The sequence below is a fragment of the Labrus bergylta genome, chromosome 12 (genome assembly GCF_963930695.1).
Source record: "Labrus bergylta chromosome 12, fLabBer1.1, whole genome shotgun sequence".
Taxonomy (NCBI): domain Eukaryota; kingdom Metazoa; phylum Chordata; class Actinopteri; order Labriformes; family Labridae; genus Labrus; species Labrus bergylta.
The window spans coordinates 9,382,304-9,409,873 of NC_089206.1; the positions used below are offsets into that span (position 1 = coordinate 9,382,304).

Consider the following 27,570-nt stretch of genomic DNA (forward strand, 5'->3'; position numbering starts at 1 on the left):
ATAAGGCAAGTGTGCAACTGGAAAGCACAGACTTAAAAGCAACCTATGAAAATGAAGCCTCTAATAATATGATAACTGACAGCAGGCATTCATATGATCGGGAACATAATCAAATTGATTTCTAGTATTTCTCCACTCAGTTACATTCAGAGCAGGAGATGTGATGCAGGACCTGCAGAGCTTCACATTCCTCCGAAGAGGACAGAGTTGGACGAACAATAGACTAGACAACACATATTATTCTGGGTGTTGTTGTGTGGTGAATGGCAGCACTGATTACCCAGGGCATCCAGCTGAGTGAGGCCCCAAGAGTTTGCAGACTACAATGTCCTTTGTCATTCCTTCACGTGGGTGTAATGTATAGGCAACATATTTCATACTTGAGTGAAAATTGTTCTGCCCGATTAGGATGGAAGTAACAAATGTACCACCTTTTTTTTTTTTAATCAGTCTAAATGCATAAAAGTGCTTTCTGTGTGTGTTTTCTTTTTAGAAAATCTAGCAAAAAAATAGAAGTGGATATTCTCAAAAATCTCCAAGACTTTACCCAGTTACTGTTAACAGATAACTATTGTGACTTTTCAACTCATGAACCAAAGTGTCTGACATCCCCCCTTTCACACACACAACATTTGCATGAACGCTGCGCATATATACCGACAGACACACACTTACAAATAAACACACACATACACACGCTTGTGTTGAAAACTGACGGCACAAGTCCAGTGACACACTGGCGGTTGGCCATGAGATAACACATGGGACATAATTACACAAGAGAATACAGCAGAGTTGACACAGTGTTGTGCAGATTTAATAAGCTGTGACAGTCAATGCAAACATGGCTGGCAAATAGCACACAGCATGAACTGTTGGTAATGAGGGCCAACAATAGCAGAGAAACGCCTCAGCCCAGGTGTGAAAACACAGTTGTTTTATTGTTTTCACTTTGTTTTCTATTTCATGGAAGACACCTGTCGGCCAATCAGCAGTGACCTGCAGCCATTTAGCACACAGCACATCCTGTTCGCTGGAGACACAGGCGTCCTGATGTTCCAACATATTTATTCAATTTCATTTTGACTCTCCATCTTCCAATAGGTTTTGTTTTACTGAAAGAAAAAAGAAAGTAGGTGAGAGAGTTCTGTTTCCCTTGGTTTATAATCAGATGTTTAGAATGATCCGTGTTTAAAAAGGATGCTTCTTTTTATTGTTTGAGAAATGTTAAACCAGGGGCCCTTCATTTAAATCTCTCTTGTAATGAAAACATTGAACGTATTTCTGTATAGCTGAGGTTGTTGTTCAGCTCCCTCAAATTCTATTGTTATTATGGGTGTGAGTGCATTTGCATAAAGCATCTGCCATGTAGCATTTGACTATGCTTAAATGGACACTGACAAGTAATTGCATGCAAATTAAATTAGGGCCGACGAATAAAATATACACATCATTGCATGTCGCAGTTGTAAAGTAGATATTGCATTTTTTTTTATAATTGTGCCATTCAAGATCAAAGTCCCCTAAAATGAATCACATTAAACTTGTGTAAAAAAAATATGCTGACAGTTGATGTTTCTAGATCTGGTAAGAGTTTAACTTGTCAGTTATTCGAAGAAAAAAAACAACAACAACATTGTTTGAGATGCATCCCAGTCCCCTGAATGTATTAAAAGTCCAGCCTGCCATTGAAGGAGGAATTAAAGTACAGACAGTAACGAGGGTAATGAGGGATTCCCACTCTATTGTCTATGAGAGCATCATCCTGCAAGGAGGAGACTCACTGGGCAGATGGTTTTGGGGGGATCTTAATGAGATACTTATTCATGTCTGATGTCAGAAATCCAAGAGCATGGAGGAAGAGGGGTGGGGGTTGGGAAGCCCGGCTTGTCTTACAGGGTGCAGCGTTTACTGTAGATTGTGAGGACATTCAGAAGCAGAAAAATGTTCCTTCATGAATCATTTAATCGTGGAAATGCAGTTTGTAAGTGTTTCCATGATCAAGTGCTTCATTGTTGTATGTATCCAAATGTATTTTTGGGATATTAAAGAGGCAGCTGCATGTGCGTGATTCTTTTGAAAATGTTCCAGTGGAGCAAATGTAAAGACAGTTATGAATATTTCAGAGGCAGCGTCACTCCTGAGCAGAGTGGATGTCACATGTGAAACACACACCAGTAATCTGGTTACACAGTTTGTATACAGTATGTCCTGTGCAACACTGAACACACTGTGAAAAAAAAGTTTACTGTAACAAGTGCAGGTATGGCATTCGGTTTCTTGTTCCTCGCTGCTGTAAACACTCATTGTAATAAAAAAAAGAAAAGAAAGATGTTTAAACTGTGCTTTGTCAGTTGTCTCATATGCTAACAAGGTCCTAAGCATGTTAGTTTTCATGACTTAGATCCTGCCTGAAAAAAAAAAAAAAAATCCTTTGTGCAAATACAGAGCATCCCAGCAGGCTTACAAATACACAAAACAAACTGTTGACAGGCTGTTTGTGAATTCACTTTAGTCTAATTTACGAACTGAGTAATCTTTTACAAGAAAGGTGCTAAAACAAAATACTTCATGTTAAACAAATGAGGTTATATTATTCTCTGAAGTACAACAGTTATTGAAAAAGGCAGATGAGGAGAGGTCTTATTATAATGCCTCAACTGAAGACTGATGCAATGAATAATACAGTCATGCATAAAGTCACATAGTCTGTATAAGTTCGTAGAGGGACACACTTTCCATTTAACTGGAACACAATTACACTGTTACTGTTCATGTTTGGTTATTATAATATTGTACCAATCACATTATTCAAATGTAGCCTCATCAGTACACTGAAAACACTCAAATATTTATATTTTAACACATTTTTTAAAAACATATTATAGCCTACAACTTGTAAAAACTCTGTTATCCAAAGTAGTCATCATCTCCTTTTCTAAAGTGAATGTCTGGTTTCTATATCACCATTGGGATAAGACTCATGGTGACACTTGAAGAAGTGTTTCATAGCCCAGTGAAGTCTAACTTTTTGTTGATTATTCAATTACTGACCCCAGGAACAGTAGTCTGGTTGTTGTCATGAGAGCAGGGAACAAATACATTCCCAATAAGACATAACATAAAACGTCTAACATAAAGTAGGCTATGTTTGATGCAAATCCAAGGTATAATATGATATGAAGATAAATGCTGAGGACAGTGAGAGATGCAGCACACGGCCTCCAGGCTATCACACCTCATTATTGTGGAGACTCGGTGTGAAGCAGGCCGGCCGGCAGCTGCTGGATGAGAGAGAGGGAGAGAGAGGAGGCAGCAGAGGAGGGAGGAGGAGGAGGAGGAGGAGAGAGGAGGGAGGGGATGCGGGGCTTGTTCACATAATAGCCGGCGGGTGAAGGCGTGGTGAGTGTGGCTCGATACGAGGCGGGTGTGTGCGCTCCAGTTGTACCGGAGGATGAACGCGGACAGCGGCTGCACGGCGGCTCTCCTCCCTGGTGAAAGCAGCCGGGGAGAAAGCTGAACGGGCAGGATCGATATGCAGGGGAAGAAATTGCCTTATTCATAGATAATATTAAAAAGAACTCAAGCGGGATATATCAGGAGTGCAAAGGTAAGGCTGTGTATGATACGATGGAGCTGATGGAAGCCGGTTTGTGGTAGCTGTGTGTAGACAAAGTAGCCATGGTCGCGTGTGATCCAAGGAGAGAGAGCATCAATGAAATTACAGCAGCATGGGTTTGTCTGTGCGTGTGTGCAGCGTGTTTCCTCACTGGTAAAAAAAAAAAAAAAAAAAAGGGAGCAGAGTGGATGTATTTGACACATTAGTGTAGACATGGGGCTCAGGTGGAAACCACCCATGTTCAGTATACAGTGTAGCCCCACAGTAGCTCATTCATTGTTCTCCCTGCACTGTGGAAACTGGCCCTGAGGTGGGCTAGTCTCATTGTGGGCAACTGTGCCAAAATAAGAGAGGCTATTTTGATATGTGTTATTTATTTATTTTAAAGTAGTTTAGAAGATATGTATGCCACTGATTAGGTGTGATCTGAAGAAGCAGGCTGATTTAGCCAGTGTGACTTGGTAGGCTGAATATTAAAAAATGCTGGATGAATCATCATCTTCACCCTTTTGCAGCTCTGTCAATCCTGTCTGTCCAAATAAAATTACCAAGTGGGCTCATTTTAATGTTTTTTCTGGAAGGGGAGGGTGTGTGTGCATTTTTGACAGTGGTTGTGATTTGTGTATGTGTTGTTGATTGAAAGCATTTTTATAAATGTCTTATGAGGACATCATTAGTGCAGGTAGGCCTATACCCACCTTGCCACCTCCTGATTTTCTTCTTTTAAGCTAATCGTTCTGGCACCTTCCCTGCTTTTAGACCGCTGGTAACAAATAAAGAGGGATTACTGTGAAGGTTGACAGTGACCTGCTGGCTTTATCTCAGCGTTAAAGGAAGAGACAGGCCTTGGGTGTATTTAAAGCCTCATGATATTGTAAACAGGAATTGTTGTTGTGATGCCTGCGTCTGTATGACACACGTGTGCAGCGTGAAACTTTGTCGCTCTTCCTCTGTGTTGGAAAGGAGGATGTCCTGTGTCATTAATCACACATGTCAGCTTTATGAAGGCTTTTCAAACTCTTTTACAGAGCGCCCGGGTTTGGTTTTAATCCTCCGATTCATTAGAGTGAAAACTCGACACCGAATTCAATATATTTCTCCATGTACATTCTCACTTGTCAGTGAGAGAGCCTAACAAGGCGGAGATGTTTCTCTCTCTGCTTGATCCGGCTGAGAAATGTCTCAGCGCTCGGTTGGAAACCTTCCATTTAGGAATCAAAGCTTCTGAGACTTTCTGAGAAATGTGCTAAAGACAGAGAGAGAGGATCTATTTTTGGACGAGTAATCTTATAGTCATACACTCTCCACAGTGGGATTAAGGCTGATATAATAAAGTGAAAGCTGAAGCAGCTGCACTGAAGTGAAACAGGTTGGCACGTGAGGATTTGGGGTTAGACCCAACTGTCCAGAAAAAAAAAAACCCTAATATATTCCAGCCCCAACATGTCAGCTGATCCACGCTGGATTAAGGTAAAGACAGTAAATCTAATATGATTGCATCCCTGCAAGTGTTGCAGTGAGGGTTTCCACTCGCTGCAGACACTCTGGTCGTTGGTCCACATCAAGCAATTTGGTCATGTTCCATTTTTCTCCACCCCTTCACGTCCGTGCCTCAGTGCTTCGTCCCTGAGCTCTGCAGAAAGTCACTGCAGTTCTCTCCAACAAAACTCTGCAGTTTGATATCAGGAGTGCCAGTGGGGACAGCTGGAAGCACATGCAGAGAATGAGGGCAACTGGTGGCAAAGCTTTCAGAACAAGAGCTTACTGCTTTTAGAGAAGTCTGTCGGTGTGTGTGTTTGTGTGTGTGTGTGGAATCAGTTTTATGCTTTAATTCCTGGATTTAGAGGACACATTTAACCTAGACAAAGAGGTTAAAATAGAAAAATAGGCACCTACATTTATAATCATTTTGTTTTTGAAAGACATACCGCTGATCCAACTTTGTCCATCCAGAACTTGATTTGGGGGAAGGCCAACTCGAGACTTCACCCCAAAGAAGTTTGAGTGTATTTGAAGTTCAAGATGTCTCAACAGATATCAACATAATGCTTTCCAGATGATGACAATGTGATATTTAGTCATGGCATGTCATTGTTCCCTCTCTACTTTCAGGTAGAAAAATTACACAATGTGCATTAGTAATTATTATGTGTATATGTGCCAATGACATATCAAACCACAAAGGGTGTGTTTTTGTTTAATGATCCCATCCCTGGATAATAAGCTATGTGAAGGCCACGATTGGTTGTGCAGGCAGGAAGGTATAGGAGCTGAGTGCAGAGGATTAGAGAGTGCTTCAATTATTGTGAATTTGCTTATTTCAGTATAGATTAGGCAAGAAAACGCAGGTAAACAAACTGGTAAGGAGACAAATGAAAAATAAGTTTGTCTGGAAAACAAACAATGGCAATAGTCCAGTTTATATGGAGTGAGACTAAAAAGTGAATTGGAGACAGGTGAGAAGGTGGGTGGGGAGTCCAGTGGCATCTAGTGGCAGGTTGGAGAATGGCAGGGGGGCTTTTAAGGAGGGTTCCCATAGAGGCTGTATCCAAATAATGCATTGTTCACCTGACCGTCTCTCTTCTCAACAATTTGACAACTATCGGATGAAACGATACAGATATTTTGGTCCCTCTGAGGATAAGTTAAAGACCTTGGTGACCCTTGGACATTTACTCTAGAGCCATCGTCTACTTGTATTGACATTTGTCCCAAACATTTGTTTGAATTACTTTAATGGATTCTCAAGAGCCTCTGCGCTGCTTTGTTTTTAGTGCTGATTCACATGTTTAGGCATGCAAATAGGCTTAACCACTATTGCTAACATGGTAAACATTTTCCCTGATACTACTTAGCACTGTCAATGTGAGCATGTTAGCATTCTGGATTTAGCGATTAGCTCAAAATATTGCTGTGCCCACATGGATCCTTCAGGTAGCCTGTGCACTCTCTCTCTATATATTTTTTTTCAAAATCAGATAACCCCTTTGTTTTACTGTTTGAACTATTGGTATTACCACTTTCAATTTATTTGCGTATGATTTGTTGGGAAGCCACATAAATGAAGAAGGGTTGAAATGAATATTTGAAACGAACAGGTTAAATGAAATTGCAGATCCCTTTGTTTGGTTTGTTGGTGTTTCTTCTTTTTAAAAGTGTAACAATCACTCAAGGTCAGTTCTTACGACAGCAGCTGAAAGTGTGTGTGTTCAAACACTGGAGCTCTGGAGAAAAGACATAAAAATGTGTGGGTATTCAACGAAACTATTGCTTGCGTTACAATCCCACAGGGACTGATGGAAGCAGATTCAGCCACTCCTATCGCGATGACCGCTAGTAAAAATGTCACTTGATTCTATTTGTATTTGAAGGACAGCCACAAGAAAATATATCCCAATGTCCAGACGTCCTTTATCGGGCTGGGAATAGGAATAGGAACTTGTACTGCATGATGACATCATTCACATGAATCACTCCTCTGTGATGCAGTCTGCTCTTGTTAAATCAAAGAGACACTGTTTCAGACGACCAGCATTAATATTTCTTTTAGCGTCTAATTTTTCTGTAATATCCTGAGCTTCATTGTGTTCATGAATTTCCCGGATATCACAAAGAGCCAGACTGGTTCTCTTTGGGAGATGATGTAGACAGATACCTTTTGACCGCTGACAAAATGAGTCATGATGAGATATATCGGATGATGTTTGAGATAGTCCTGTGCTGTAGGCTGCAGCCACTAAAACCAGGGCATCTTTCTGTTTACTCAGACTGTCTGGAGTAATTTTACCTGGAGTATTTAATTCATCATTTTGTATAGTGCCAACGCACGTAGTTGGTCTTATTCTGAAGGGCTTAGCCATTATCGACTTCATTTAAAACCAATCCCCATCCAGAAAAAAATAAACCATCAAAAATAACCTTTTGAATTAGAGGGAAGTCACCATTTATATTGCAGGCCATTGTGTCATTACCTGTCGGGGTCAGGGGTCAGAGGCCTGGTACATCAGCTACAGAGAATTTATTTTACTAATAGAAGATTGTCCATTACAGGGGAACTGTACAACCTCATGCCTCTTGAATAAAAATTCATTTTTTATGAAGTTTTATGAAGGACTTCTTGTACATCTTGGTGTAGTGTTTAGTGGCAGATCCAGTCAAAAGTCAATATTTTTGACTGAACCTTGTTGTTATTTATACACATTTGAACCCAGAACAGAGTATGTGAAAACAATGATAATTTTTGGTGTTATTTAGCTGTAGCAGGTGACTTCAAGAGAACATGTAAGCACAGAGATCATCAGAATCTTATGTGATACCAGCCTTCATCAATAATGCATGAAAACGGGAAACCGAGATAAGACGGGCGTCAGTCTGGACATGACATTTAACCAGCGTGACGTATTTAACTCTGACAGCCAGTTTACTCAGGAGACACCGAATTTATTCTGTTAGTGTATCATAGAAATTGGAAGCAAGACATGGAGTTATTTGTCACAGTAAAACAAGTACAACAGCTAATCATGAAATACTTTCATTCTCTACACAGTTGTTCTTTGTTTCTGTTACAGAGGCAACATCTGCAGCCTTCCAGAGTCTCCACTGGGATGTTTCACAGTAGCACACTATAACAAGCTGAAGCTGTCTATATGCTAACCTCAGGCTTCAAACTATAGAGACAAACATAAACCCTGCAGCTCAATACTCAACCAGCGCCTGTCCAGTCTCTAGAGAGACTAACACTAAGACTGATTGTTCTTTTATCTCTTCCCTCTGTCTTTCTTTGCATAACGGTTCCACACTTGTTTTAAGCCCACAGAGACTCAGGTTGGCCTTTTATACAGGTTGTGTTTGGCTGACTAGACAGAGCTGTCTGCTGCACTGTGAACAATACAGGTACATCATGAGACATAGATTTATAATATTAGTGCCGTGGTTTGTAGTAGCAATGTGCAAATCCAGCTATTTCAGTCTTTTTCAAGGTTTTATTTTAACTTTGGAAACCAGTTACTCAGGGATGAACTGATGGGTTAAACATCAGTATCAGCTGACGTTGGCCCTGTTGATAGACATCAGGAAGTAATGTGGAATGTGTATCTGTGCATCAATGTCATGCTGCCAAGCAAGTATACCTTACTGCTGGTTCAGGGAAGAGTTTTTATTAATCGGCAGAAGAGTTACCTGTTGGACCAGCTCGGATTTGTTTTTCATGGTCAAATGTGTAAGAAAATGGAGAGTGGGAGTCTTACAGCGTTCCAGTGACATTTCGAAGGAGGGACTACCAGGAACATTTGAACCCCATCAAATCTAAACCTAAAATCTAGCTCGACACAAAAAATTATAAAATGTCTGTAACAGACCTAATCAGATATTAGATATGCCAAGGTTATCCTAAGGTGCTTCAATGATTGAGCCATTGATCAACTGACAGAAAATTAATCTTCAACTATTTTGACAATGATATAATCATTTAAGTCACTTTTCAAGCAAAAAAGCCAAATAGTAGCTGGTTTCAGATTCTACAAAATGAGGATAGGCTGCTCTTCTTTGTCTTATGGGAGTGTAAACTCAAATATCTGAAGAGGTTTGGACTGTTAGCTAGTGATGAGAAGGTTTAGAGTTGGATTCCAGCAGATCATAAGATGAGGATTTTCAACTCAAATTTTCTTAAAAATAATTGTTCATCACTGCAGTTTCTAGAATCAAAATGAGAACCAAAGCCTGGGTTTATTGCCAATTAGGTTGGTTCATGAAAGGGATTTCTTTTGCTGTACAATGACTCCCATGGACTGTGATAGTGAACGACTTTACTTTAATGAAACCTCAGCTTTTTATTGTGCGACAGCATTCTGATCTGGAACTTAGCATGTCCTTGCTATTTGTTCCTTCATGTATTAATTTCTTCTACATGAATGTGTTTCTTTCTCATGGTGGGAGCTTTGTCTGTGTGTTTACATCTCTAGATCCTGTTAAAAGCACAATTAATACCGTATGCCAGAGTGTAGGCCTGGCCGATAAAACGGCAACGATCTTGAGGATCCTTTAATTTTCATGCACCAACCAGGAGTGGTTCTCTTAATGTGGTATTTTTTCATACAGTGATAATAGAGGCTTTCAATTTAAAGACACAGAACATCTCAAATTAAAAAAAAAACTTGTAGTACTCCATCTGTTGAGAAACTAAACAAAAATCAACTAAAACTAAAAATCATTATTCTATAAATTCTTAAAAACAGCTAGAATGTATTGGTATGTGATCTCAAATGTCCAACTTGTTGCCAGTTGTGCTTGAGGAGTCTCTTCTGTGTGTTGTGACACAGATACTGCCGGGTTCTTCAGGGTTGCTGGGTTGCTCCGTCAGATATAAATAGCAGCTCTCGTAGTGATTACAGCTCTCAGATGATTTATGGTTTGGATTCCTAAAAAACCTGGGCTCCTCCTCCTCTCGCTCACTTCATCTATATTGCATTAAGATGAGCGATCCCGGCTGAATTACAACTGTGAGCTAATAACTGCCTCGGAAAAAATTCCTCAAGAGGCCATTTTCTCCACATGAACTACTTCTGCACACAGATGAAAAAAAAAAGCACCATCTAGTGGCCGATGCCTTTACTGTACATGCCAACCAGGAGAAATTTCATGCTATACTGTAGTCACCGAGACAAATTGTATGATCTCAGCATGATGCAGTCATAACTAACTCGAGCTCAGATCAATGGAATGATACTCCTGCTGGTTGTCACAAGCAGCCACATTGAGGTCGAATTGACTTTATTGAATGTGCACTTTTAATTTGGATCATGAGAGAGGATTTATGTCTGAAAGACGCATTATTCAGAGGCTGTAATTGACAAAGTGCTCGTCTGAACGGTACAGATGGTGTAATTTACAGTAGAAGCTGTGTGCGTCACCCCATTCAGGAAGCAGGGCCATTTGTTTAATCATTTATTAGTGCAATGTGAGAAAAGAAGAGAGTGTGAGGTAATGCCTTTACGTGTGAGCTGTGTTAGTCTCTCAACTGGGGAATCTCCACTGCATCCATTTATCAAATAGAATAAAACAATTAAAATGTAAAGGAAAATTAAGACAGAGCAATGTGTTATTGACATTTAAACTCATTCATCCACAGAAAGGCAATTCAACATTATTAGCAGACTTAATCAACATGCTTAACCACCTTGATTGACCACTTGTGCGTCCTGTTTGACCCTCGATTGTTTGTATTAAGAGGCAGTAATACTTGAAGTGTGGTCAGGAGTCTGATCCAGCCTGATCTCTCGCTCAGTCAGCTGTTGATTTCTCATAAACTGGCTGCACACTGTAAGCCATCACCGCACACACAGTTAAGGCACCGGTCAGTCACGTGGATGGAACACGTTTCCGGTTCAATTCGATAGTCTGTTGCATGCTGCTCTGGAGGAGCTAACAGTTTGAATGGTCTGCATCCAAGAGGAGACTCTAATTATGAAAGGATGGGGTCCGGTCAAGGATGCATCTACACCTGCGCTCTCTCCGGAGAGGTTTACCAGGTACTTCAAGCATAAGCTTTGTTCACGCACAGTGTTAGAAGTTCAGCCTCATTCTGTCAGATAAAGAGACTCGTCTGAAATGTGATTTTTTTTTTTTTTTATTTAGGTTTTTTTTCAACCCCAATCTGTCATTTTTACTGGCTATTTGATTTATCAAGTGTTCAGCGCGTTCTGTGTCTCTTTGTAGGTCAGCCTGATTTAGCGATCAGGAGCATTGTTTGAGGGGCAAATGATCTTGATCAAGCAAACATGACTTTCTTTTTTAAGATGTGGGACTAAGAACCAGAGGGCTGGATTTAAAAGGGTCCAGAGTTGAATCAGAATCTGATACGAGTCTGTGGTTGCATGTTGGCTGGAACTTGATGCTAGCTGTTTAATTAACCAGGGTGAAAAGTTTTATAGGAAATTAGAGGAGGTGTCAGAAGTAACGTTACAGCACTTTAACAAGGGTGTTTTTGTGACACATTTCCTTAAAGTGTTTTAAGCAATTACTCATGCAGGAAATTACAACCTTCAATATCATTTTGTTCTCATTATACGCTTGCTTTTATATCTGAAATGCATTCTACGGTTGCAGCTAGTATTTATTGACACCAACTTTATATTTTGATAAAAGAAAAGAAAGTCTTAATCACACTCAAGTAGAGTCCCTGCCCTGTTTCACATTTCACGACTGGCTATTTCTTTACTCGTGTTCTGAAAAGGCTGAAAGATAATTGAAAGGTTCAAAACGGGACTTCAAATCCTTCTTCTGGTTGCTATGGCAACAAATCCTTGAGACAATGGCTTTATTGTAAATCACAGCGTGAGTTGTTTTTTTTTCTCCTCCCCCTGTGTTTACTTGTGAGGCCTTTGTGGAGTTTGGTTACACATAGTAAAACATGATTTAAACACAGCTTTGTCTCCACTGTCTTCATTTTAAATTCATAGATGTTTAATTGTCCTGCCAGAATTGTGAAAGTATTTCCAATGAAACGATACATCATTGTGCCTTGTGATGATGAATAGCTTGCTGTCTTTGCCACAGCCTTGAAACTCCTGCCTTGTTCTCCCTGCAGATGACTGAGGGCAGACTGTGCCAAGTGCAGCTGCTGGATGACAGGAAGCTGGAGCTGCTGGTTCAGGTATGAATACTCTTCACTTCAATTGGCTATAATAATCAATCGATTTTATTACAGACTCGGATGAAATGTCTTTGTGTAACACAAAGCAATTTTCTAGTGATGATGAACCCACAGTGCCTGACTGATCACTAACTGTTTCACAATGTCTAAAGGTGCGGCCGTCCACATTGAGAAACTATTGTTTGGTTAGGATAAGGGACCAAAACTTTTCGTTTATAGGCCAAGAAAAAAATCTTGGGGTCTCAGTTTAAAGACAGTGCTTCAGGAAAAATGATATAAAAGAAGGTACATGAACTATCTTCAGTCAGTTTAATAATTCAACTTTGAATTATTATTATATTATAACCTTGATGCAAATTCACGATTTAAATGACCCATCCGTCAGCCTTGACCTCCACTCCATGCAGGCTTTTTTGTTCTCAACTTTCTTGACTTACCAAATGCTTTTGTGCAGACAAGAAATCACTGATAGACAGTTAAATGTAGGGTTGGTCATTTTACCCAGATTATACTATTTGTTACATATTCTACATTAGAATGGTCTTTAAACCCTGACATCGATCAATAACTCGTGCACTGGAAGAGGACTGAGCAAGAGCCGTCATCTCTAGCTGCTGTAATCCTGTACCTATCACTGCTGTGAGGTCCGGATGTAAATTACCCGGAATCAAATGCCCCGCAGGCTCCCTGTACGTACTCTACCCTTACTGTGCACCAGCACTCAACGCGCTTCACTGCCGCTGGAGGTATTCCACATCAGAATCAGAATCAGAATCTGGGTTTATTGCCAAGTACATTTACACATACAAGGAATTTGGCTTGGTGTATTGGTGCTAAACAATTAACAGGGAAATAAAGCAGAACTAGCTTAAATAATACAGTATAAGAAGCTATTACAATATATAAAATGTAAAATATACAAAATAAAAAAAACAAAATCTACAAAAGGTGCAATGTAGGAGCTGTGCAGTGGACTATGAGAAAAAATCTTAGTGTTTGTAACTACTCACAGAGTGCATGTATGAAAGATACATTTTTAAAGTCCAGTGGGCGTTAATGTAACGCGTAAAGAACAGTTCAGCATCCACATTACTTCGATCTACCAGAGGATGGCAGAGAAAGCTCAGCTCAAATGACTTAGGCCACAGTTCCTAGTAATCTCTCGTCCCGCTAAACAGGGCACGACAAAGAAAGATGGAAGCAGAGAAGGCTGCGATGAAAAAGAGTTTAGGTGAAGAGAGAGACCAAACCAGACTCAGCAATCATAAAGCTATCAGCGATGGCGACAACTGAGGGCAGGGGTCATCCAGCGGAGCTCCTGCATGTGTTTGGGGGGGGGGGGGCATGGCCTTTGAAGGAGCCCTGAGGGGAGGGGCTGGGTTTGGATGGAGCCCTCAGGCTTAGTAGATGTTACTTTCTAAATTCCCTAGCTTTCCAGGATTACCTACCCTGCCTTCAAAGAATGGGAGATCACGTAAATGAATCTTGAACAGACCCAGGCTTCTTACATGCGAGCTACTCTCTACCCTACCACATGGTGATCAATGAACCCCACAACTCTACCATGAAAAGTGATGGACAGCGAGAGCCAACACATAACTGGGTATAAAAGTCGGCATCCTCTACTCTCCTGGTGTTTCGTCAAGTTAGGCCCACATCACCTCAGGAAGGCTCAAGACTTAGCTCCGGCCCCCGAGAGTCATCCCCCTCTATGCTACCTTTTACTGCCCATCATGAGGTACTCGCAGAACTATTCCTGTTTCCAACGTTTCATATGAAAAAGCAAAAAGAACACGAGGTAAAAGAAGAGAGAAGAGTCTGTGGAGAGATGAGATGAGAGGTGAGAAGCCTGTTAGGGTTAAAGCTCGTCTCTTCTTGGTGAGGCCGGATGGACTGTACAGAATGTATGTCTTGGCAATGATAATTTATTGAGAAGAAAGATGACCCATGGTTACATGACCTGGATTTAGTTCCTGAGTATCTGTATCCTGGAGCCCATTACTAAATCCTCACTCCAGTGTTTCTCTCTGCTCTTTTTGTTGACCTGTCAGTCTTACTCTCTTTGGAGAGAAAGAGGCAACAGAAAAAAAAAAGTTACTTCCAAAAGTTCTTGTTACACATTTATCGAGTGAAATGTTTGAATCGTTTCAATTTGGTTTTGAATTAAAGTAGTGATGGAACTGAATGTAAATCGTCTTCCACAGCCCAAGCTGCTGTCGTATGAACTCCTTGACTTGGTTTCCTCCCACTTCAACCTCAAAGAGAAGGAATTCTTCGGTCTCGCATTTTTCGACGACAAGTATGTAAATCGTTAAGTTTAATACCTTTGAGTGATTTAAACATTTACAGATGTTTAAACATGTGTGTCTTTGTGTGTGTGTGTGTGAATTAACAAAAAATACGGCATTGTGAAGCTTCAGTCTGCTTGCTCTCCGCAGTGGTCAGCGTAAATGGTTGCAGATGGACCGCAGGGTTCTCGAACACGACTTTTCCAAGAAGTCCGGGACCGTTGCTCTGAACTTCCTGGTCAGGTAATAATTCATATTTCTTCTCATGCAAATCACAAGCTTGTCCAGCAGGGAGTGCTACGTTGTTGACATGGAGTAAAGCAGCTGGCTGTCAAAAAAAAAATGTCAGAGGGTAGCAATTAGTTTGTTTTCAACATATGACAGTTCTTTGTGAGGTGTTTTTTTTTTCTCGGGCTTTTACATTATAAACTTGTCAATCTCAAACACACATTGCTTTTAAAACCCTGAGAAAAGAGCAAAATGAAGATTCCCAATAAGTACTTTAACCCGTAAATTGTTTTGTCTCATCTGCTTTCATCCTCCAGGTTTTATGTAGAAAACATAACACAGCTGAAGGACATCATAACGGTGGAGTTATTCTTCCTAAATGCCAAATCTGCTGTCTATAATGTAAGTGTTCTGCTCCTGCATTCCCAAGGTTTGAAGCGGTATATCATTTTCTCGAGCTGTAGTTGTGTTTTCTTCTTAGCAGCTTGCTGATGATTCACTATCTCTAGACCCTCCGATCAGTAGACAGTGGCTGCAGGGCACGCGTTTGTCACTCTGTTGGCTGGAATGCAAAGTAGACAGTCGAAGAGTGTAGGGAAAACATGGGTTCATTTTGAGAATATGTAGAGGTTATTGAAGGGCAACACGGAGAAGATTCTATGTTTGGATCCTGAACGCCTTCTCCACACATTTTCTACATCCTTGATTTCTTTTTCATCCTTGTTGGTCTCGTGTGTCTCAGGAGGTTATAGAAGTGGAAAGCGAGAACGTCTTCAAATTGGCTGCGAATGCCTTACAGGTTAGTGCTTTTAATAGTCTCATTTACATGCATTAATTGCTGCCCTTTAAATATTTACGGCATGTAATCTGATAAGATGTATTTTTTTTTGTCTTAATCTCTAGGAGGCAAAGGGAGACTACACAAGGTGAGTGCAAATTATCAGCTGGGTAAGAAGTATTTAACAGCAGCAGGACAAGTTAATAGTGAGCTTTTGGCGAAGACATTCAATAGGTCACTTGTTTCTCCGGAGTGCAGACAACAAAAATCCATAGCAGTGTTATGTGAGGCTTACCACAGAGTGCAGAGGAGCTTGCACCAGGCAGCTAATGAATCTCATAGAGACGATAGAGTGTTGCAGAGCGGAGGCATCTATGCATCGCAGAGAGTTATAGCAAGTGTGTTGAACAAAGCGGCCTTTTTATAATATATGTATGGTGATCAGGGGGAATGCTGCAGGTCTTGGTGCAGGTTTCTATCTGGATTTCTAAAGGAAGATGGTTAAGGATGAGCTAATGTTGGAGTAAGATGTTTTTAGAATTAGATTTTTGGCTATCTTTGGGTTAGACGTTTAGATGTGTCAGGAGCACTAAGGTTAAATGTTGCAGCTATAGAAGGTACATCTCATTGTACTACTCACTTCTACTAATATACTGTTAGGCAGTTGTTCATTACTATTTCTTTAACTGATATTTTAAAATCTTACATAAATAAAAAAAATCTTCTTCCATCCAAATGCACAGATGTAAAGATTTCTAAATTTAAAAAACAACATTTGTTTGCTAGCCGAGAGTAGAGCTACCTCAAAATTGTAGGCCTATCTACTTGAGTGAGTGTACAACAAGGTAAGGCTAAAGTCCAACATTTGTATGAACTTGGGAAATTATGAAAAATCCCCAAAACAGTGCAGCTGACTATAACATGTTTTTATATTTACTGAAATACATTTTTGTTTTGTTGAGTCTTGGGTTTGGGTGGGAAAATTAGGGAGACTACTTGGATTCATATTGTCAGAACATCTTTAATCCAGACCCGGTCCTGCCTGCGGGAGAAGTGACGGTTTACACAAAGAAGGAGCTCAGCAATAAACAGTTTAATTAAATGTCACCGCTTCACACCTAAAACTCAAACGATTTTTCTGCTCTGTGCCAGTGATGAAAGCACCCGAGCTGATCTGAAGAAACTACCGACTCTTCCCACCAAAGTACTAAAGGAGCACCCGTCTCTTGCTTACTGGTAAGATTACAGAGCTATTTCTTTTACATGCTACAACATTTTAAACACAGACAGCTGCTCAAACACATAAAGTATGATTCGATTTTTTAAATTTAAATATCATTCAAACGTGTAAGCCACAGCTGATATAAAGCTGGTTATAATCCCAGACTGTTTGGCTTTAAAGCTTTAGGTTTTTGTATCACATTGATTGGATGTCAAAAGTAGGACGATAGCTACGTTTTCGCTTTTTATCCAACAGTATTTTTATGGATGTATTTGGTTATAATTTATATAAGCTTGTTCTACATTTAGTTGTTTGGTAGGACTACATAAACTGACACGCCAACACACACAGAATGTGTTTTTTCTAATTGTTTTTTAAAGTGTAAAAAAAGTCTCTTCTGTTGGTGACATTGCAGTGAGGATCGAGTTATTGAATATTACAAACAGCTGAAAGGAGTCTCCAGAGGACAGGCCATTGTGCAGTAAGTATGAAAAGAAAAATGTGGAGAACTATTTGCTGTAATTGTTTTAACATTAGTAATCAGCCAATGAATGATATAAAGCTTTAGATCCATTAATCTTCCTCTCACCTCTATTAGCCCTCCCTTCTCTCTCTTTCTCTCTCTCTCTGGCACGCCTTTTCTCATCATCTGATAGAAATCAATATCTCGTCTTCAGTTGCAGTTCCAGTGAATCACACTGATCAAATTCCCAGTTCTATCTTTTTTCATGTTTCCAAGGCCAAACCGCATGCAGCTGTGGTAGCAGCCGGTGGTTTTAATAAAAACTGTTTTTGTTCTAGGTATTTGACGTTGGTGGAATCATTGCCCACGTATGGCGTGCATTATTATGAAGTCAAGGTGGGTCTTCTGCTGTGATTTATTGGAAATGACAGCTGTTGCACATGAAGGTGAGTCAACCATCAAACTTTTATTTTTCTTTCTCCACAGGACAAGCAAGGGATCCCGTGGTGGCTTGGGCTCAGCTATAAGGGCATCGGCCAGTATGACCTGCAGGACAAATTAAAACCCAGAAAGGTAAAGACTTCCTACCGCCTCTCTAATCAGACTGTGGATATTATAGCGCAAGCTCTTGGTATGGATTACTGCTGCTGCACACGTAGCACGGTGATTCACCAGCTCGTAGTCATGCATCATCCATTTCACCTCAACAAAGGCCGGGCTTCAGCTGCTGCAGACGAGGCCAGACTTGACGAGTTTGAGCGAAATCAGCTCTGCAGCAGAGCAGAAGAAAGCTCTCAGAGTTTTTCTTAATGAGACTATTGAGTTGTGTCCTCGAGAATGAAACATACTGTACACTTTGAACCTGCTCTTCTTGTTCCATTGCTGTTGTTTTAGCTCGTGAGTTGATAGGAGAAACACCCATATGAGTGATCTGCCAGCTATGCCATCCAGTGTCTGCCTCTGCAGTTGGGTGCAAATGCTGCAGTGCATTGCTGATACTGAAGAGGAGGGAAAGTTCAGAACAATGCACATTTAATTACTGGCACAGTCATCCTGTTCAAGTCTGGCAATCTCTCGACATGGTGCAATCCATCTTTGTCTTCTGCGCTCCCAAAGTTGTGCAAGAGAAGCAGCTGGTTGTGTGTGTTTTGGAGAGGAGAGGAGAAGAAGGAGGGAGCTGCTGATGTCAAAGGCAGAGGGGCTGGATTTGGGGCGTTATCATGCGTGTTCTGAGAATACCTGAGGAGACGAGTCAAGAGCTGACAGGAGAAGGAACCGAGTGCGTGTTTGTGTTGACAGCAGAGCCAGGAAGGGATTAAACTTAGGAAACTTGAATCGAGAAGATCCATCATACTGGTAAGACTGGATGCTACATGTCTTTGTCTGGCCAAATGTAAGAAAATCTGCAAGTTTACAAAGCTTTGGTTCTTATGATAACTAACTCGATTACTTGTTAATCATTCTTTACCATCTGATTTTTAATAAAAGAACAACTCGATGGGTTTTTGTTACAAAATGTTATCCGAGTAGCAGCTTTGTGATAGAAAATACTCCCAAGAGGAAACACATGCGATGCCGTTTTCTGTGTCTGTGTGAGTCCATGTCTCATCCCGATCGTGTCCCAGACACACAGTGAGTCACTGACCCAAATAGATTGTTCATATATTGCTGCTGTCAGCGAGCACCTGGACCTGATATGTGGAGAGACGTGATGAGCCATGGAGAGTGTTGTCGGCAGCGATGAGTCTTTGTGTAATGTCCCCTCGTGGCGGTCCTTCATTTCTTTTTTAACACCTGCATTATTGCAGACTTGGCATGCTTGGGGGCTTTACACTGTAATGATAGTTCACATTTCAGTCTGGCTTTTTTTTTTTTAATGACAGTGGTTGAAAGAGACAAGCCAAAACACCTGCAGTTTAAATGTTCTTAACAGTTTATGGCCGTGGTGACGCAGACAAATTCATTATTTTTCTCTTTTTTTAATTTTTCTCATTTTAAACTCATCTTTGCTTTTATGACGTTATGAGTGATAGAACTTAATAAGATAAGATAAGATAACACTTTATTGTCCATTTGCAGAGAAAATTGTCTAATGTCCAATGACTATTGTTATCTCTTGTTTTTATCCACAGCTTTACCAGTGGAAGCAGCTGGAAAACTTGTACTTCCGTGAGAAGAAATTTGCTGTAGAAGTGAATGATCCACACAGGTGAGCAGCAGGAGAGTTTCATCTTTGTAAAATGGTAAAAGCGCACTGTTTTTACCTCATTGCGCTAACTCTCGCTAAGCCTTTTAAGTCTCTGGTATGTTTCTCTCCTACGCTTTCATCTCAAGAAAGCGTTCAGAAAACTGCCGTTTACTGTGAAGGTTATCTCTATCTCAACTTCTGCTTTGTTTTCTGCTGCGTTTCCTGCAACAGGCGAGCAGTAACCAAGCGCACATTCGGACAGACGGGCCTACTCATACACACGTGGTATGCCAGCCATTCTCTGATCAAAACCATTTGGGTCATGGCGATCAGCCAGCACCAGTTCTACTTGGACAGAAAGCAAAGCAAAGTAAGTCCACTATCCGACTCGCCTGCGATATTTTTAACCCAGAGTTCTCCGTTTAGTATCTTATACTTTTGTACGTTTTCCCTCTTAGGTTAAGATAGGAACATCGAGAAGTTTGGAGGAAATAGCCATGGATCTCACAGAGCATGGAGGAGCAAAACTAAACCGACTGGGAGATGCAGGGCTGAAGAATAACTTAATAACAGCCAGCAATGGGAGCCTGGTGTCTACAGGTTAGTTATAAATATTCACTTTAAGAAGCTAACTATTCCGTACATGTTTCTTGGTTCCACTTACTACGCTATGTGGGATACACAATGAGCTGTTTGTGATTAAAAAGTCAAGGTGACATGTTGAACTTTTGTCTCACGACAATATCACATCATGACAAAGATGTAACTTTTAGAGATGTGAGTATTCTGTGCTCTTGTGGAAACAATAGTCTGGATTTTGTTTGTGCAGGCTCTGCAGAATCTGAAATGAGTGAGGAGCAGAAGAAAGAGAAACTTTTCGAGCTGAGGAAAAAAGAGCAAGAGATCCAAGATATCTTGGCAAAGAAAACAAAAGAGCTGAAGAAAATTTGCCTGAGAGAGGCGGTAAGAAATGCATTATGTTCTACTTCTTCTTGCACTAGAACTCTATGTTGCATGCCTTTTCTTAGAAAACGGCCATATGCAGCGTGCTAAACTCCCATTATTTCACCGTGTTGCCGGGCAGCAGGTAGATTATTGTTTTTCTTCTGTGCAGTTCAACGATGTATTTAGGGGGCCCTGTTGTTTTGTGTTTCTCAGGAGCTTATTGGCAAGCTGCCAAAAGAGTATCCCCTCTCATCAGGCGAGAGACCGCCACAGGTCAGGCGACGAGTTGGCACCGCTTTCAAGCTGGACGAACTTTTCCCCTACAACGAGGTTTGTATTCAACACGGAGAAGTGTCTTGTGTTTGGACAGTTAAAAGCCACATTTTTTTAAGTTTAAGAATAGATTAGTTGATAGAGTATTTTAATCTCGCCAACAATGAACTGGTCCTATTAACAGGCCTTCTTGTTTGCAACATGCATCTGATTTCCTTGCAACGGTGCTCTGATGTTTTCTAAAAGCTTTTACAGCTGCAAAAATGAGCCACACCATTGCACTCAGTGATGTTCATTCACTACAATTAGCAGTTGCATTGTAGTTCATTTCGAAACCACCCCACATGTCATGCTTTGCTGCTGCCAAAATTCTTTGCTGGCGCACCATCGCCACAGCTGGAAATTGTCACTAGCCTTCTCCCACCTGGGAAACATTATATTTATGACACAAAGATTTACAACCTCGGAGGAAAACCAACTGGTTTTGAGGCTGAGTTTCACACTGCAGGGAAGTCTAAAAGTATTGGTTTGGCTTTTTCAAGGTGGTTGACAATAAAACGATAGAGAACTGGCAGCTATCTCTGCTAAAACACAGGACATGAAATGAATACGTTTGCAGGTTATTCAAAAGTATTATTCTTCATGATTTTAACTCAACTTGAAATCCTTATTTTTATCAACATTTCTGAATGGATGAGGAAAACAATTGGCAATGCTAGTTTTGATTTGATGGAGCTCCTTGCAGCAGAAGTCTTGTCACTTATTGTTTCCTCTGTCGCTGTGCTGCTTGTGTTTGGTGCAGGATCCCTTCCTGAGGAACCTGGAGAGCAGGTTTGCCCTGCAGCAAAAGATTGTGGAGGCGGCCAAGAAGCTGGCGAATGAGCCAGAGCTGTGCAAAACGGTGAAGAAGAAGAGGAGGAGAAACTGTCTGGATGCCATGCACAAACTCCAGCTGATAGAGGATGAGATGAACCAGTACAGAATCAAGAAGGGCAAAAAGCCAACTCAGCGGGCGTCAGTCATTATTGCAGGTATGGTGCAGGTGAATCTGAGTTACTGGACAATCATTTGACAAAATTCTCTTTCAGAAAAAACATGGCTTTATTTTCTTTGAACCTAGATGAGCTCATCCGTTCAGACTGCAGCTCTCTGTCTAGTCTCCCACTGGATGATGGTGAGTCTTAAAAAACACATTCTGGTGCATTAAAACCATATGAGCTGCAATTTCAACGACTTTTTTAAAGAGCCAGTGTCAGTATTGTTACCTTTGTGTTCAGATGACTCAGACACTGCGAGTCAGAGGCCTCGGTCCCGGTCGGTCCAAGGTTCCCCTCAGCTCAGCCCGATGCGGACGCTGGGGACAGAATATGACGTGGAGAGGCCGGGATGTCCAAGGGAAAATCACCATAACAGGAACCACAGCAGGTTGGAAAGCAGATTTACCGCCCCCTGTCTTAATGTAACCACAAAGTCTCTTGTTGTGCAACTCGTTTCACAACTTTTGATTTCATTAAAAAGCCAAACTGTTCTTGGAATGAAGCAATGATATCATGTTTTGGCAGAGGCCATAATAATTGCTGTGTCATGTTTGCAGCCTCATTCCTTTCCTCACATCCCAACCTTTTTTTTTCTTTTCTTTTCTCTTTTTTTTTTGTGATCCTCTCCTAATACCACACCCTTTTAGACTAGCTTTTGAAAGCCAGGAGACTTCCCACTGCTACCAGAATCCAAGAGAGATTTCCTCCACCCACAGTAGTCCCTATAAAACACTCCCCAGACCTCCTCGAGATCCGCGCAGCATGCCGCCCACCCCGGTTATGACCCGCAATGCCTACAGCAGCAGCCAGCTCAGGTGTGATTCCTGTGTTGTCAACCCTTTTCTTTTCTTTAAATCCCTGCTCCTCTCCAACCCACTAACCTTTTACTGATTCTAATACAAATAACCTACTAATAAATCCAGAAATATAATCGAAGGACTACATTTGTTTCTTTGGAGATAGTATAAAAGTTGTTGTTGTTCACAGGTCGGAGGGCTCCCCTCACTGCTTCAGGCATCGCAGTGGAAGTCTGGAGTCTCAGCCCCACATTAGAAAAGACACAGACCCAGAGAAGCCCATCTTTATCTTATCTCCAGCCCATCGCAGCAACAGCACAGAGGTGTTAGAGGACTGCTCCTCCTACACCAGCCAGTCCAGTCTGGACTACTGCGGGGCGGCCAACTCCCACTACAGTACTCTGGACTCCCGGAACTCCACCATGCATCGTCTACACAGGAAGGTGGAGGTCTATGGAAATACTGGGAGTATGCCCAACTTGGTCCAACACCATTCTGGTTGTAATTTCTCATGTGAGACCCCAGCACACTATACACCCAGTGCCTACTACGTCTCCGGATACCCCTGCCCGGACATGGAGCCTTACGCTAACGGTGCCTACGTGTATGAGAGTGATGTAGAAGGCCACTACAACGTTAACCCTTCCTACCAGGTTAACGGGTACCACGGACATGACAGATTCAGGCATTACAGCAGTGACCGGGCAGATGGTCTTTCCCAGAATCCCTACGCAACAGTGAGGCCGCCGCGAAACAGAGAGGGGCCCAGGAATGAGCTGCTGGCCAAAAACATGCAGAAGGCCCTGGTGGCAGAGCACTTGAAGGGCTGGTATCACAGAAATAAGAGCCCCAGGGAGGGAGGGAGGGGGATGCTGGCTGGATATGACTTTGATAACGGCTCTCAACTCAGCCTGGGCTATCAGACCATGCCGGCTGCTTTCAGCCACTCCAGCAGGACGACCTCCTTTTCTTCAGGTAAGAAGACAACGTCCACAGTGAAATTAAACATATATGCATCGGAGAGAAAATCTCTGAAGATAATATCTTATAATCAATTGCGGTAGATGGGTATATTTACATATATTTATACTGTAAGTTGTTTAACACATAAAATATATCAAACTGGAATTCCTCCTTTGGGCGGCAGTAGCTCAGACTGAAGGGACTTTGGTTGGAAACCGAAGGGTAACCGGTTCAAATCAATTCAAAATGAAGAGTATGGAAGTTGGTCTGGTTGCTGTAGAGGTGCCAGGTCACTTCTCCAGCACTGCCGAGGTGCCCATGAGCAGGGCCAAAAAACAATCCCCAAAAGCTCTGTTGCGCTCCCTTTATAGCAGCCCCGCTCTGACTCTCCCTCCATTAATACATGTCCACAAGTCCTGTTTGTGCATGTGTGTATTTCAGGCCTATGTGTGTGAGTAGTGTGTCTCTCAATAACAAAGTGTAAACCAGAATGTCCCCTCAGGGAGTAATAAAGTATATACATTAATATTAAATTAGAAAATCAATAAAGGGCTGCTTATCCCCTCAACACAATTTGATTGATGCGGGTGTCAGTGGAGAGCTTCACATGCTGTGTCAAAACTTTTGCAGACTGCCAAGAAAATTATTCTGTGAGAAAATTGCTCCAGTCTTTGCCTTTAATGTATTAATATAAGAATCAAACCGTCAGAAAGTAAAGCATTCTTGTCCTATGAAAAAAAAGAAAGAAAGGCCTCTAACAGCTGTTATCACTGCTTCTAAAAGTAGTTTCAACATCTGCAAAGACTTGCGAAAACATCTGGTTCTGAAAATGATGTTTGCTGTTCATTTAAAATGATCCTGAACCAATTTTCCAAGTCTGTGAGAAGTTGCATTTTCCCTTCTCAAAGTGTCAACTTCAAACGGAGATGCATGAGTTTAATGGTTGAATTGAAAGTGATACGAACGGTTCAAAATTGTGGTTCATGTTTCTTAAATTCAGCAGTGACTGAAGTCATTTGTGCCGATCAGTAGTGATTGTATAAGGGACGGAGAAGACAATTTAAGGAAAGGGATCAGAAGTCCTTTTAGTTTAATCTGATGGTGATAAACAGGAGTCACAAACTGGTTCTTGTATTGCATTGGGAATGTATTAAAGGGTATAGTTTAATTTTAAGAAATATGTCTAGAGAAATTAAACAGTCTGTATTTTTGTATCAGAAGTGTGAAGATTCATTGTAAAGTGGCACTAACAGTACGTAGCCATACAATCCAAAGGGTATAGTCGTATGTTTTGACATGTTGCCATAAAGCTGGATTTATGAGTGTTTTAACAAAACTATTATTTCTGAGTACCAATTTAATCTGACTCGATTGCTTTTGTCTGCTGCAGTGTCTTCAGTGGAAAGCTCAGGTAACTGGCGCAACCAGTTGGCAGTTGGTCTGACAGAATACGATTCACCCGACACACCTCATTACCCACACCCTGGAGCTCCGTACAACCGCAGTCCTACACACAGGTGAGGTCTTCATTTCAATGACTCTCCATACTGAGCTATGGATGCACCAGGACTGGAGTAGATCAAAGACCAATGGTGGTTGTTCTTTAGTTTTAAATGTGAGAGTTGTTTTTAAAAAATGGTGGTTGATATCTTGAAATCTTTATCTCTTTTTCTTCCTGCCTTTTCTTCTTCCTGCCTTGACTTTTGTAATGCTTATGTGTGCAGATGTTCTCCAGACAACAAAGTGTCTGACAAATTGCCTAAAAAATCTGAGTCAGTTGAGGTGGTTGGCTCAGAAGCCACTAGTACAGATGAACCATCAGACAACCATTCTAGCACTTAAGGGTGAGACCACAGTAGACATCTTTGTGTCGTGTTGCAAGTCATCTCCATTTTGACTCTACATTTCCATTCGTGTGTCGCTCCAATGTAGCCGATTTAATCAAATCATCAACACTTTCATTTGTGGTTTGTCGTTTTTTTTCTCCCCCTCGGGCACAAAAATGTCACTCATTACCTTGTTTACCTGACACCTGACAAGGCAGGGGCATGTCTGCGAGATGTTTATCATGATTATAAAGACTGTTATAAACATGTTTAAAGAGTGTGACAGCACAATCAGCCAATGGATGTGAAATTCCATAAGGCAGAGCTTTGAGCTAAATGCTGGTGTCAAAATGTTAAGATGCTCACAGTAACAATGTTAACACGCTGACAGAAGTTTAGTTATACAGTTTACCGTTTTTCACCATCATGGTTTTGCTTGTTATTATGCTAAAAATGGCTGATTAACACTAACTAAACATTAAGTACATTTGAGGATGACAGGAATTTAGTTCATTTTGTAGGAATTGGGCAATAAACCGAACTACCGGAGGAATCAACTTGTGTGTTTTACCCCAAGTTGTAACCTGGTAAAAACTCAAGGAATCACCATAGTTTGAAAAATAAATAACCTGAGGGGAGAGTGAATACTCAAAATGTATGCTTATCCATCTTTTAGCTGTCATGACATTTGACATTTGACTAAAAACTGACTATTTCAACCTCATGGTGGTGTCACCATGAGGTGTCAGTGCTCCCAAACAATGGCATATCAGGAAAAGTCAGGGCATCAGCCAGATGTTAATCTTCCAGGTACAATGAATCAGGTGGATGTGAAAAATGACAAATATGGGAATCTATGTGTAAATAGAGTTATTTTAGTTTGGACTTAAGTGGTGGACTGGCTCAATGACATTGCCAACCTAAGACGTTTCCATTTACTCCATGAAGCAGAAATATCTTTAAATACTTTCACAAAGTGATGTGGACTTTTTGGTTTATTACACTTCCATTCCCACTCATTGTTCCTGCATGTTTGTGTAGTGTGTTCCTTGTTCTGAAACTGTTAAACTACAGTTGATTTGATATTTTCTTGGGTCGCTTCCTTTGCAGATTTCACCTGGACGGAAGCTACATGAGCATTCGCTGAAGAGGACCAAACCAAACTCTGGCAGAACTAAAGCCATGGCCAGCAGCACATGAAGGGGATGGAGTTGATACATGGGCAGTACACAAACTTTTATTCTGTTTGGGTTTTGGCAGTCTGTGTGTACACTGTCCTCATGTTGAAGTAACCTCCGAAAACAGTGATGACACTCATGAATGACTTTTTCCATGTGCCTTGGATTGGATTAATTGTACAGGGCAGATGAGAATGTTGTCAAGAAACTTGAAGGTGTTGCACAACCACACTGGAATCAAACCGCTCTTGTGTTTTAAAGATGGAAAAAGAGGCAACATTTGTTTTTGAACAAAATCCAACTCCATGTATTTGAACTGGAACTAGCTACTGCCTTATATAAAACAGTAGGTTATTGAATAAAAGTCATTGTCACCACTTTCATCTCAGTTAAGTATGATACAATATAAAGTCTTGATGAAAACAGCGTTTGAACATGTCCAAAATGTGGCATACAAAGAACATTCATTAGAGCAGACTGTGTGTATGATGAATTTCCATTTCTTCCTTTCTTTAAACTTTGAATCAGAATGTACTTTGTCAATATTGTTTATTGAACCATTTTTCTTTGTTGGTGCCGTAATGTGTTTTTAAAATGCATGGTAATGATTTTAATTTTTTGATAAGAACTTCTTTTTTATATCAACAAAGGACCACTGCCGTAAGACGCATATTCATATCTTGCTGTTTGTTTTCTCACACATTTGTACAGTCAGTGTGTAGTTCTATGTTAGATGTTGTCATTAAATATTTTCCACTGGGAACAAGGATGTGAATAAATACATGTGTGAAGCATAGAAATCTGTTGTCAATGTCTTTGAGAGGCATGGTAAACAACTGGTTCAGGTTGTGTTATTGAGTAAGAGAGGAAATCTTAAAGGAGTAGTTCGCCATTTTTGAAAATATGGTAACAGGTAGGTGAGTTATAAATCACTCCTATAACCAGCCATATATTACAATGCCTCAGCTAGCAAATGTGGGAGAAGTACACACATTACTCAAATGGGAGAGCAGCTGTTCGTGTAAAAAAAGATTGACGCTTTCTTTTAATCAAAAAAAGACTCAAGTTGGCCTTTTAAAGAAATGTCTGTCTTTATGAAAAGCTAATTGGACCTC

General features: G+C 40.9%; 1 protein-coding gene across 3 annotated transcripts; it reads left to right on the plus strand.

The window, feature by feature from the left end:
• Nucleotides 1–3,390: 3,390 nt before the first annotated feature.
• frmd4bb (FERM domain containing 4Bb) lies at nt 3,391–27,268 on the plus strand. Of its 3 annotated transcripts, XM_020655193.3 has the most exons (24): nt 3,393–3,610; nt 12,204–12,269; nt 14,474–14,568; nt 14,708–14,800; nt 15,103–15,187; nt 15,528–15,584; nt 15,689–15,711; nt 16,716–16,799; nt 17,201–17,266; nt 17,587–17,644; nt 17,735–17,821; nt 19,381–19,457; nt 19,668–19,806; nt 19,895–20,036; nt 20,266–20,399; nt 20,595–20,711; nt 21,457–21,685; nt 21,775–21,828; nt 21,932–22,079; nt 22,339–22,506; nt 22,679–23,463; nt 24,842–24,968; nt 25,176–25,295; nt 26,388–27,268. In XM_020655193.3, exons 2-23 carry the CDS (start codon nt 12,204–12,206, stop codon nt 25,291–25,293), a joined length of 2,952 nt encoding a protein of 983 aa, XP_020510849.1. In that variant the 5' UTR covers nt 3,393–3,610; the 3' UTR covers nt 25,294–25,295; nt 26,388–27,268. The 3 variants fall into 3 exon arrangements, with proteins under 3 accessions (XP_020510851.1, XP_020510850.1, XP_020510849.1); XM_020655195.3 differs by lacking the exon at nt 22,339–22,506 and having other exon boundaries at nt 3,391–3,610; XM_020655194.3 differs by lacking the exon at nt 25,176–25,295 and having other exon boundaries at nt 3,392–3,610.
• Nucleotides 27,269–27,570: the final 302 nt, after the last annotated feature.

Coding starts and splice junctions, on each gene's coding strand:
- frmd4bb (XM_020655193.3), top strand. CDS start 12,204: ATGACTGAGGGCAGACTGTGCCAAGTGCAGCTGCTGGATGACAGGAAG. Junction 16,800..17,200: donor CACCCGTCTCTTGCTTACTG/GTAAGATTACAG, acceptor GTGACATTGCAG/TGAGGATCGAGTTATTGAAT. Junction 24,969..25,175: donor AACCGCAGTCCTACACACAG/GTGAGGTCTTCA, acceptor TTATGTGTGCAG/ATGTTCTCCAGACAACAAAG.